At 42.9% G+C, this 13,198-nt stretch overlaps 1 protein-coding gene across 4 annotated transcripts in view; it reads right to left on the bottom strand.

The window, feature by feature from the left end:
- Nucleotides 1–1,004: 1,004 nt before the first annotated feature.
- The window catches only part of tnrc6c2 (trinucleotide repeat containing adaptor 6C2), a 56,997-nt gene continuing 44,803 nt past the window's right edge, over nt 1,005–13,198 (bottom strand). For all 4 annotated transcript variants that reach the window (XM_036136801.1, XM_021321842.2, XM_036136803.1 and 1 more), the window contains 4 exons: nt 12,882–13,097; nt 11,232–11,305; nt 10,893–11,032; nt 1,005–8,426 (listed from right to left, as the gene is read on the bottom strand). In XM_036136801.1, coding sequence (XP_035992694.1) covers nt 8,075–8,426; nt 10,893–11,032; nt 11,232–11,305; nt 12,882–13,097 — 782 coding nt within the window. In that variant the 3' untranslated portion in view covers nt 1,005–8,074. The remainder of the gene's footprint in view (nt 8,427–10,892; nt 11,033–11,231; nt 11,306–12,881; nt 13,098–13,198) is intronic.

Here is a 13,198-nt window from a genome sequence, read left to right as displayed (position 1 = left end):
TCCATGCAATTCCCTCATACCGTTTTTTTTTTCTTTATGTGTTTAATAAACATTTAACAAATCCAAATCTGGTCATTTCATTTTAATTTAATGCCACAACTCTTTAACAGATTGCCAGTTTGTTGCGGGGTCAGTTCAGTATTTATGCACCACCCAGATAAAAGTAATCTCTCAACACACTTTAGAAAAGAAACTATTCATAACAGACTACATATCAATCAGTCATGTTTAGTCCACTTAAAGGTGAAGTAAATAGAACTATTATATCTTTATGTAATGGTAATTATTTGAGGATGGGATATATTAGGCAATGACATTGTCAGATATGGGCACATTTGAAACAGGAAAAAATGGCCATGTACAAAGATTTGAGGTTTGACAAGTGCACAATAGGGCTGTCAGAGCATTTCCCAAAAACTGCAGCTCTTAAAGGGTCTTCCCATTTTATTGCATGTTAGACCAGGTAGTCTAGGTCTGGGCAGCTTTGTCAGCAAAAAGAGGGGGAGGGCATTGGACAAACACTATTTTGCAGGAAGTCATAATGGGTGCCTGATGGATGCATACATTGAAATTTTGTTCTGTGAAATTAGTGCCCAACAGGTTGATCCCATCCAAATAGAAGACCCATAGATAGATCCTAATAATGGCAGTAAAGACAAAATAATCTATCCCCAAACTCATGCCTATTTCATATTTCTGTTTTGACAGGTTCTAGTTCAGGGATTCTTAATTGTACAGGTCTGACAGAAATCCGGTTTGGGTGGAGCCCTGCTAACTCAGTGCAATGGTGGTTTGTACTGAACTTTGGTTGATGATCAAAAACAGCACAAGAGGCCCAAATAGCGATCCACAACTCTGTAACGTACAAGATAAACATTAACACACCGCACACCCCGTGTTCTCAAATCTTCAGAACTAATTTCACAATTCCTTAGCCATTCATGGCAAAAAAACAAAACAAAAAATGCCCGACGCCCACGAACAAAAAAGGACAAGGCAACGAATAACAGACGAGAAAATGTGTATTTTATTAATATAGTCTGAAAGAAGCTCCATAACTCATGGAAACATTGTTTTTTTTCCAATGCATGTTTTTAACAATCACATTCTATGAGGAGAAAAAAAAAAACATTAAAAGCCACAACTTTGCATTTCATGTACAGACATTTTTCCTTAATGTTTTTTTCCCAAAGTGAAGAGAAAGGCAAAGGCAAAGTATACCCAAACCCACCCTTCTCTGACCCTCCCTCCTCCCCCTAAAAAAAAAAAAAAAATATATAAGACAGCCTTAAAAATGATGGGCTTTTTTCAGTCCAACCCACAGTGCTTCAGCAGAAAGATAAGCGCTCATTGGTTAAGGATTACACAGCATGATGACGCAATGTAAAGTTTTGCTTAAACATTAGATAAAGACGAGGCTTTGGGAGGGAGAGAGATGAACGACGGGAAAAAAACACGAAAAACAAAACGTCCCAAAACATCAAACCCCAAAGCCCAGAGTCTTGGTTGACCGCCACCTGCAGTACATCTGCAGGTGTTTGGACTAGTCCCTCCCACTTGTGCATAGATCAGAATCCTTCTACACCCAGCCTCATCCCTCCACTTCTAAACCACCCGTTGCATGGGAGGAAATATCATCTCAGTCACAGGAACATACATGGTCTACATCAGACAGGAGAGATGATGGAAAGAAAAAAAATACAATACAATGGCTTGCACAATGCTCCCCAACTGGATGGAAAATTAAGAGGACATTAAAGATAAAAAAAATCACTTGTCATTTGAACAAACTGATCATCTTTTCAATGTAAAGCAATTTCTACTAGGATTTCACATGTAAAGCGCTCCGCGTTTCGCCCAGAAATTTGATTCTCAGTCTTATTTGGTAAACATGTAACTTCTACTAACTTTTTCTTTTTGTCGTGTTAATGAAACAAGGTTCCTCTTTCTATTCCGTGAACTACTAAAACTTCAGTGATTGCTTGGTGTAGAATAGGTGTCAGTTTCTGTAGTTTTCCACCGTTAAAAAACACAGAACTGATGAGGTTGGAATCTGGAACCCTGGCCTTCCTGAGACAAAAAAAAAAAAAAAATCCACATTTTTTAAATTTTATTTTTTTTATAACGAGTGTGCAAGAAAGTGAGCGAACTGCGTCGCCAGTATTACAGGAAACATCAAATCACAACTCAATACACGCACAGAGATAGTCATCGAAAAGAAAAAAAATGAAACGACTTTCCTTTCAAATACGACACAAACACTGATCGATCCCAGAGTTCTGAAGCAGAGTCAAATCTTCGCAAGATTTTCACGTCCGTATTCGATGGAAGATGGGTTTTGTCCTTCTCAAGAACATTCGTGTTGTAGAGTCCTGTTTTCGTGAGCCTCAGACAAATGAAAATGCTTGTAAACGACAGGTGGCTTTTGCAAAAACCGAGACAGAAAAGATAGGCACCTCTGAAATGGGTCATAAACTCGCCTCCCATGCTTTATCCCTTTACATTTCTCTGACAAGTTCACTTCTGGATTACTAGTCCTTCTACAGCTATCTATGGCCACAGTTAGCTTGTTTCTTTTTTTTTATCCGTTTTTTTGAAGTTTTAATTTTTTTTTTTAGACTTTCTTTTTTGTGTTTTTTTGCTACATTTTTACGTAACTGAAACAAAGTGGTGCAATACTCCATGATAATCCTAAAATGGGATATCCCACAATAGAAGCCACTATAGGGCAGATAATTTTTTTTTACAGACAGAACGGGGGAGGGGCAAAAACAAGTCATTGAGTAAACATGTACACATGAATTGTCACCGTCGCCCTTCTGCACTTAGACGCGTTTACCCACGATTAGCTGAGCAAGGGTTAGAAGACACTCAGTGCAACATTAGAAGTTAATCAGAACGAATTAGACATAAAAAAGCCCTAAAAAACAAAAAACCGTTACACGCTGAGTAGAACATAACAGCAGGCCATGTGCCGAGTACACAGTTTCTTTGAGCACACATTCATACAAACATCTGAGATGACCTCTTTTTCTTTCCCCCCAAATCTGGAATATACCATACGTATCTGACATTAAAAAAAAAAAAAAAAGCCCACATATGTACCTGCCAGTTGGACAGAGAGCAATCATTACTGACTTCACATTATGTTATTGGCGCTCCATGATTCAAGTATTTTGTTACATAATATTTTTTTTGTAGTTTTGATATGTCTGCGATTTAACAACAGGGTAAAATATGCAACTTAGCAGGTGCTTCAGGTTGGGTTAAAAAAACTAAACAAAAAGGCAAATCACAAACAAAGCCCACGCATACACAGCGTACTAGTGGTACGCCTTCGGATCCAGATCGTGCATATCTAACTCCGTGTAAGAAAGACGTCGCTTTCAATCAATCAAGTATCAGTTTCCACTCGACCCCAAATCATTTCCTTTCTATCGCTTATTGGCGGGGAATACATATTGCTCTTTATCGGCTGTAATAAACCAGGACCTTTGGGGGGGCGGGGGGGGGACACGACAAAAGCCTCAGAGGTTACGGTCCAAGAAATCTGAAGAGGTGATACCACATGCGGTACTCACAGTATATGTGTATATATGTGTGTGTGTATATGCACAGTGGCGGTTCTTGCATGTATGATCTCACCCTGGGCAAGCCCCTTCCTTCTTTTGCTTTCCCAACCAATTACAATGCAGAACTTATTTGAGAGTCTGGGGCAGGAAAAAACAAAATACAGTGCAGTCCTGCACACAATACGTCAGCTTATTCGCACCATCAAGCAGGAAATGCCTACTCAACATATGGGGGTGCTGACTACCTATTAACAGCAAATCCATGAAAGAAGTAGAAAACACTTTCAGGCCACAACTAACGGATTGATATTCATTTGACGTGGTCCTCAGGGCACCCCCTGTCTAATACCGCCCTGGGCAACTGCCCAGTTCAAAACCCGCCACTGTATGCATAAGTGTGTGCGTGCTGAGAATACATTACTTCTGGTGTCTAGAGAGCTGTGGAGAGGAGAGCCTCTCGATGCTGGTGCAGCATGGGAAACCCCCTTCGCTGTCAGGGCTGTCCGGTCAGTACAGAATGCTGGGAGGTCTTCGGCTATTGGGTCTGTCTGAGTTTGGATCAAGGCAGTTACAGAAACAGGCAATAGTGATTTTTGCTTGTGTGCTGCAGGACTCCCAAGTCCTGAAAGGTAGCCTTTCCCCATTTCCTTTTTCAAAATTAATTTCAAGCCTTTTTTTTTTATATATATTTTGTTATTTTTTTAAAGACTGTACCTCTTGAAATGTGCCCCTCTCTTCCTGTAGCTGCAGGGAAAGAGAGAGCGAGGCTTAGACAGAGGGCTTGAACCCATCTGGGTGTGTGGAAATGTACAGTTCAGCAGGGCCACGCTTTGAGCGGGACCCAAAACACACACACACACACAAAAAAAAAAAAAACAAGATAAATACAGCATCCACAAAACGCAACCCCGGCCGCCATGTCCACCCCTTCAGGATGGCGGTGGTGGAGGCTGGCGACCTGGACACGTTTCAGCTAGAAGTGCAGAGCTTTAACATATAGATTTTCTTCTTCTTTTTTTTAACCATTTAAAATTTTTAAGCATTTTTTAAGATTTTTATGTCAAACTTCATAAAAATGACGTTAAAATGCAATTTTTTTTATTTTTATTTTTGGTTTCTAAAAAAATATGTACCCGGGATTACCCATCAACTGTGCACTGTAGCAAACTGGAACCCCCAAAGTGAGTAAAGAGTTTCTCCTTAGCACGGGGACTTCCCCCCCCAAAAAAAGCTTGCAGATAAAAACAAAGCCTCGGTGGATGAAGGGAAGGGGATGCTGCTGCTCTTTTGTTGCTCCTGCCTTCTGCACCCTCTGCAAAGGTCATCAAAGCTCCTCCAATACAGGTAACAGAAGAGATACAGTATGACACAGCTAATTCATATTGGCACAATACATTGGCAACGTCTATGTGCACTAATAGCATTAGGCCACCTTCAGCGTGGATCAGAACTGGAGGCATGAGCCTTATTTTTGCTCTCGCCGCAGAGAGGTCCGATATGGAGAGCTGCGTCTCATACTTGCAAACATCGACTCCCCTACCCTGAGATTAGGCTGGACAAAAGTCTTCAGCACTGAGAGAAAAGGCCGACCCTTGATCAACGGAGGCGGAGGCCCGTTTCAAGTGCTGACAGGAGCTCGCCGGGGGCAAAGTTGGGTTTGGCGTGTTGTACAGAGCCCCCCTTGCTTGTGTATGTGTGTGTTTTTTTCTTTCTTTTGCATAGAAATGTATAGGAGGGTCAGTTGGTCTCTGGTAGGGGAGGGCTACTGGGTCAGGTTGAGGTGGTGGAGGAGGAGGAGGTTACAGGGTAGCAGCCAGGCAGAGGGTGAGAAGCCTGCAGCGAGGAAGAGGAGCAGCTCGGAGCGGCAGACCCGCTCATCCCGACATCTGAGAGGACCTTAACTTTTACGCATCGATATCCTACCTGGAAGTACGAACGAATACTGTCAAAAAAAAAAAAAATCCCCCCAAAAAAAACAAAAGCACGAGCAGTTCAACACAATCATTAACGGTCTGTAGTATTGATCCTCGTTTTGCATTCAATACACAGGATGAACATACAGAGGCACCTCTGACCAAAGTGTTTCTGCATATGAACAGTGAAGGGCTAGTTCAGCAGCCAAGTTATCTTGTAGACCACTGCATGTAGACTACTCATACACACGCACACATTTAAAAAAAAAACAAAAAAACAACCAAAAACAAAGATCTTCTCCAAACAATACAAAGTACACTGGCAAAAATTCCAGAAATATGACTCTTACATCTTCCAGCTAAAGTGATCTTTGTGTAAAGGACCGGGAGACGGAGGAGACGGCAGGACGACCCCCCCCCTTCCTCCTCCCAGTTGGAGATGTGTGGCAGAGAGAGCCGTGATTGGCCAGTCATTGAGGAGCCCAAGAGGAGGTTCTGCACAGCAAAGAGGCACTCAGTGGACGCGTCCCCACCCCCACCCCCACCCCCCCACTTCCCAGATGCACTCCTCTCCTTCCCGACTGACAGCTGGAGTCTCTTGCCTCCGGATCAGAACAAGGCTAATGATTTTGGAGTAACAGTGATATTCACTTTCAAACAGTTGTTTTTCTCTCTCAAAGAAGCATTTTTTTCCTCTTTTGTTCGCCTTTAGAATCGTTAGCCGTTCCCTTCGTCCTGCTAGCGGAGGAACGGGAACAGCGGCCAACGTGTTTCCATGGAATAGATACAGTACGTAGAGGAGCAGGAGGTTTGCAATGTTTCTGCTGCTCTCTGATGTTTTTTTTTTTTCCTTCTCGATTTATTGGATTGCAGTTGAAGCGATTTGCTCTCGATAAGTGCTATGCTCAAACCCTTTGAATTTATAAAAGTCTCAAGTCTCTTCTGTTTGTACAGTACCAAACGCAAGGAACACTCAAAGGTCTACTGCATTAGGAGAACCCACCCCCCTCCCCCTCCCCCCTCAAACCCCTCTAATTTGGTATTGTGCCAAGATAACCAGATCCATCCAATCCGGCTGCGGTTTGGGTCTCTGTTGGGTGAGGTGGTGGCATGCAGAGAGGAAGTGTGCATTGTTCTACCCAGAGTCACTTTTTTTCCAGTACAGTTTGCAGCAATGCACACTTCTTCAGCTCCTCCTCCTTCCTCTTTGCTTCAGAGTTTTTTTTCTCCCCCTCCCCAACAGCTTCACAGGGATTTGATGCCTGGAAAGGAATCAGTTTGTTTTGTTTTTGTTTAAAAGGAGGGGGGGAGCTTTTTTAAAGTTCCAAAGTCTTTTGCTGAAATCAGCAACAATCATAAAACCAAAAAAAAAGAAAAACCCAGCTCCCCAATGGAGTATGGACGGAAGAAAGGTTGATGGTGTATATTGCACAATGTAACTGTCACATCAAAGTAAAACTGAGTTTTGTTTTCCGTTTGTCCTCTGAGAAAAAAAAAAAAAATCAGCCGATCAGCAACAGAGGGCAAGCAGAGGAGTCGGCAAAGCACCAGTAAGCGAGTGGGGTCCAGGCTTCAGGTGATGATTAGATCCAACCGGACATCCCGCGCGCAGCTAGGGGAACATCTTTAATCTTCTCGCAGCTTATATTTGTGATAAATGACGACAATGACAATTAAAAAAGGACAAAAAAAAAAAAAATTGCAGGGTTTTCCACGGAGAAGTCCACAGCTGTGCAAACCCTACGTTTGAGACGAGTTCGAGGGTCTGAGCAGATGATTGGTAGTGCCAGTCAGGTGGTCCGGGGGCGCTTCGCCGCCTCCTGGACCCCTCGTTGGCTCAGAGGTGACCTGTGCAAGATTTCAGCTAATTCTTCACTTACAAAAAAACTAAAAATACGTCAGGTGGCTGGGGAAGGTCCTGGGCCAGAGAGCACTTAAGGCTAATATTAGTGCTGAGAAACAAACATCAACAAAACACGTAGAGGTCTTTGAACAACATCATTGGCCATGGATATGCTGGGAATGGTTGCTTTCAGTGTTACTTTGGGAGGATTTTCATTTGTTTGTTCATCAAAACAAAAACAAAAAACAACCTCTCAGATGGCAGCTTTGATTGCTTCTTCTAAAAACGCTTCACGCAGAACGTCGTGTTTATTTCGGGAAAAACCAGAATGAACACCTACAAGGTTTTTTTTTTTTTGGTGTGACCAATTTCTGTCCTTTAAGATGCTGTAAGTGAAATCCAGTTTCCTTCTGGGAAATACTAAACGGAGAGGAAAAAAACAAAAAAAAAGCTTAGTGAAACAAAGGGACCGGGGTAAAGCAGAGGCGCCGGGGTCCGCAGTGTGAGTGTGTGTGTCGGGGACCCTCAGCTTTCTGATTTACAATTCACAGTTTGAAACAGTTTCACTTGATACTGATTATCGCCACATGATTTGCTTGGGTTTTGCTCTTGCTCATTTCAGCCATTTTTTTTCTCTCTTCTCCTTCCGTTTTGGACTTTGCTTTCGCTTCCGGTCCCCCACCAGCAGGTGACACGATAGGGTGCTGGTGGTGCTGATGGGGGGTAGTGGACCGTGGCATCGCCCCTTACATGGACTCCCCGCTCAGCAGATCTCCAGGCAGCAGGGTGTTGATAGGGGTGGGGCTCCCGATCACGCGGGCGTCCTCTCCGTTGGGCGGCCCCCACAGGCTGGAGTACTGCGGCACTCCGCCCCACAGCAGGTCGTTCCCGCTGGCCTTGCCCCCGCCCCCGCCGCCGCTGCTCCACTGGCCAATCGTGTGGGACTGGGTTGCCCCGCCCATCCGATTCTGATTGCTTCCTGGGTTGGCGTGCCAGCTGGTGGTGTTCGCTCCCAGCGACTGTCCTTGTGCAAAGAAGCGGTTGACGTCCTCCTCCCCGGCGAACTCTGCCAGGATGGTGGTGTTTCCAAGCACGCACCTGAGAGAAACACCAAACAGAGTCACTAACTCGCAGAGGAACATTAAAAGCAGACGTGGAACTTGTCCTTCTCGGGCAAGACCACTGTTAAACTTCCACGTAAGCTCAAAAACGACATTTTCTAAAGTTGTTATGTTTCCAGGGAAATTAAAAATGCATGCTGAACAGATGAAAGGATTTTCCTGACAAAGAAATGAGTAGAGTGGATTTTTTTTCTTCATTTCCCAAGCATGATCTGTTACAACATTCACTTGTAGGAAAGTGCGGCGACTGACAGCATGACTCCCCTCCTCCAGCGGCATGTGACTGTCCACACGCAGAAATATCGCTGTCGGGTCAGAATGAAAAAGCTGAAGTGCCGCAAACATGGGAAAGCACCAAGATGACAGCAAGAGCATGAGGTTTCCCTCAAGTTTTCTTTGTTGCTGTTCCCTGTTTCTGCTGCCTGACTCAGATAGAGGGCATGAAGTGGGAACAGTGGGGGGGATCCCTGTTCTCCTAAGCCTGGCAAAGTATTTATAGCCATGGAACCGTTTCACATTTTGCTGCATTACAAGCAGAAACCTAAATGGATTTTATTGGGGTTTTATTTAATAAAGGTCAAAACAGTAGCACACAATTGTGAAGGGGACAGAAAAAGTTATGTGGTTTCAAAATGTTTTACAAATACAGAACATCCACCCTCCTGAGTTAATGCTTTGTAGAATCCCCTTTGGCAGTAACCACAGTGGCCTGTCTGGGCTATTCCTCCACCACCTATGTAAACATCGGCACTCACATTTTCTAGCAAAACAGCTCTAGCTCAGTCAGGTTAGTTGGAGAGCATTTGTGAATATACATTTTTAAACCTTGCCAAAGATTCCCAATGGGATTTAACTCTGGACTTTGACTAGGCCATTCTAACATGAATGTTCTATGATCAGAACCACTTGACTGTAGATCTGAGTCAATATTTTAGCCTTTAACCTGTTTTGGAGTGTTACAGGTAAATCTCAAAGAATTAAAATATCGTGAAAAAGCGCAACATTTTTTGTCATTTCAGAGAAGGGAAACTGCTATATTATCTAGATTCATTGCATGAATTACCGCATCAATGCGGAGTAGCACAGAAGCGGTCTGCCTGTGGTTCTGCTGAAGTGTTTAGGAAGCCCGGCTTGCTTGATGTCATCGGCCTTGCTCAGAACAACCACCTTCTTCAGCAAAGACCTTTTGTGGCTTACTCTCCTTGTGGAGAGTCTGGACATCTGTCCATCTGGACATCTGTCAGCAGTCTTCCCCATAACTGCCCTGCCTACTGACCCAGACTGAGACCATTTAGAGGCTCAGGAAACCTTTGCAGGTGCTTAGTTAATTACATTAGAGTTAATTAGCCAATTATGGTGGGACCATTAGTTTCCAATATTTAATTTTTTACACAATATTCTAATTTTCTGAGTCACTGCATTTTGGGTTTCCCTGGTCTGTCAGCCATAATAATCAAAATTACATGAAATAAAGGCCTGAAATATTTCACGCTAAGTGAATCTATACATATCCGAGTTTCATTTTCTGAGATGAGCAACAAAAAAAGTTGAACTTTTTTTTACAATATTCTGATTATAACTGTACAACTAAAAGTTGGCAGACTCCTCCTGAGTCACCATGGGCCTCCTGAACGACTGATTAATGCTCTCTGTGTCTCAGTTTAGGTGAAGGCCATCTCTTGGTAGGTCTGCAGCTGAGTCATACTCGTTACCGTTTTCAGATGACGGATTGAACAGAGCACTATTTTGCGTTGAAATCCCCCAGCAGACACTCTGAGTGTTATAGTTGTAACTAGTGTTGTGCCGATGCCATTTTTTGGCCCCGATACCTGGCTGTGCAGTATTGGCCAATACCGATACCATCTGTTTGAATTTGATGTGTGTGTGTATATATGAAGAACTGCATACTACTTAGGGTAGTAGAACTTTTTATTGCCTACCTGGAATGAGTGACAATAGTTGAATAAACTTTTGGCTCTCAAAGGCCAAAATAGTGCAACATTCGTGAAATTATAAAATGTATAATAGTAGTGCAACAGTAAGATTACATTAATAATTGAATAATCTCTTTTAAACCCTGAGTTTTGGCTCTCAAATGCCAAAATAGTGCAACTTTCATGAACTTATATAACATGTATAATACTAGTCGGGAGAGAGAAGGCTGCGTTCAAGTGACATACAAACATCAAAATGGTATCGTGCGCTATTTGTTGGTACTCGCCGATACCGTCATCACCATTTTAGTGCTGGATCGGAGCCCCGTCCGCTACTGGTATCGGTATCGGCGCAACACTAGTTGTAACGCAACCCATGTTCTAGTGCTGTCTTTTGCAACAGTGATTTAAAGAAATCACTGTACCAACTGTGCTCCTCGTCCACGAGCCGAGCAGCTGTGAGAGAACGGTTCTCGGACACCTCCAACGCTAACGTGGCGGGAGCTTACATGTGCAGGGACTTCTGGGCCTTGGCGGCCTCGTCCTTGGAGCTGTAGCGCACCACAGCGTTCCCCTGAGTCAGGTTGAGATGGAATGTGATCAGGGGGCCGTGCTGCATGCACAGGGTCCTCAGAGTTGAGCCATCAATCTGACACAGACAAGGAAAGAAACGTAAAATGATTGGATTTTAAAGCTATTATTACAACTATTTTAAAGCTCAGCCGCTATTTATAGATGATTTTGCCCTCTCAGTGAGCGTAGACATGCAGGGTGGTGCTTGGATCATTGCAGGGCCACTACTCCAGGTCAGACGAATCATTCGAGGATTCAAGAGCATGGAAACGTACCTGCGGGGTGAGGTTCCTCAGCACCAGCCAGCTGCTGGTCCTGTTGGAGCTGTCGGTGCTCCATGTGGTTCCCTCTGTCACAGAAAGACACAGGCCGAGTTAATTAAACTGGAAGCGGTTATTTACAGCATGAAGTTATGTTTACAACACTCAGTCTGTGTGCAGATTTGTTTAAAGGCACCTTAGAGACACAGAAACTGCCATATGCTTCAATGCACAGCTGTCTGCGCTACAGAAACAGGTTTTCCTCTTTCCTGCTCGACAGTAAGTCTTTCAAGTCAAATCAAGGTCACACGCAAAGCTGGCAAAACCCCAAAATGTCAGTTTAACAGGGTGTGTTCGGCTGACATTTCGAAAGCGGGGGTTGTGTGAATGCGATCCACCTGTGAACACAGCTCCGCTTCTTCAGTATAACATGTGTTAGATGGGGGGGAGCAGATCAAAGAGAACCCGATACCTGCTGATGAGTTTGATGGAAATCTGATACCTTCTCTTTAGATGCTCAAGAGAATAAAATAATAACATTGGGTGCAATTACAATAATCTTCTTAAATATATATATACTGCTATTGAACGCCCAACTCAGTATTGAACTGGGCATGTTTTTAGGTTTTTACTAGGGGTGAGTAAAATGAAAAAAATATCACATCAAAATTAATCTTATTGTAAAGAAACAGGACGATCAGGAAAACTCTAAACAATCTAGACTAAAGAATATTTCTGAACAGATATTAATCAGTACAATTCAGCTTCATCCTAAACGGTTTTAGACAATTAACTAGAGGTGAAAAATATGGCAAAAATACATCAGAATCATGATTTTTATCATGATTTTCAACAAGTAAAAATGTAGATTAAAATAAAAACAAAACAACAACAAATAATTTATGCTTGAACTGAACCACTTCACATGAGGTTTCAGCACATTATGGCCAACTTGTATCAACTAACATGTAATAATAAATAACTAATATACTAGATAAGCACTTGGGAATTTTTTTCCCAAGCTGAAAAAAATAAATCTAACCTCAAAAGTAAACAACAACAAGATTGAGACAAATTGTACTCTGATTAAATTCTACGGGGCTATAACAGCACTTAGATTTTTGGGTACAAATGTAGCAGTTTTCATTTTAACTTGTGCACATAATTTATTAACCAACATTAATATTAGTACTGAGTACTACATAAATATGAGTTTACATTTCTATTTATTTATTAGTACCAGTGTTTAAAATAGATTTTACTGGTGAAACTTTTATATTATTCTTAATTTACATTTATGTTGTAGTCTGCTTTACTTCATTGTATTTGTCAAGAGAAGTAGCATACCTAGTTAAGTCTATTTCAAGCTTGTATTGTTTCACTCTATAATCTTTTATTTATTTTTTGTGAAGCAGGTTTCCATGTGTTCAGGGACATGGATGAAAAATAGCCTATTGGCTAATTCTGATGCATTTACAGTAAATTCATCTACACTGTCCCTGTTAAACAAATCAATCTGAAAACTCTCAAACTACTTTAGAATCTGAGCCGAGAAATGAAATGACAAGCTCTGACAGCAAAGAGCCACAGCCCTCCACAATGGGCGAGCCCTGCATGCGTGTGAGCGAGCCGGGGGTTTGGTTTCCAACCAGACGCTGTGCTCACCAGAAGAGTAGGCGCCGCTCCAGCCTTGACTCAGGCCCAAAGAGTTACCGCCCCAGGTGGACGAGGGCTTGGGGTTAGTGAGACCGGGCGGGGGCCGGGACGGGGCGGTGGTACTGCGCGGCCCCTGAGGAACTTTCCACAGCTCGTGGGACAGAGAGGCTTGGTTCTGAGCAATAGGTCCCGGGGACCAGGTGGACTTCATTTCAGTCAGTTTACCTTTACGAGGACAGAAGATGGAGATGAGGAGAAAGGGGAGAATCAAGTTAAGTCCGGAGGGAAAACCACGATGGGTTAGCCGCAAAACGTTGGGTTTGGGT

This window comes from Fundulus heteroclitus, chromosome 5 (assembly GCF_011125445.2).
Source record: "Fundulus heteroclitus isolate FHET01 chromosome 5, MU-UCD_Fhet_4.1, whole genome shotgun sequence".
Lineage (NCBI taxonomy): Eukaryota > Metazoa > Chordata > Actinopteri > Cyprinodontiformes > Fundulidae > Fundulus > Fundulus heteroclitus.
This window is presented reverse-complemented; position numbering and strand designations above follow the sequence as displayed.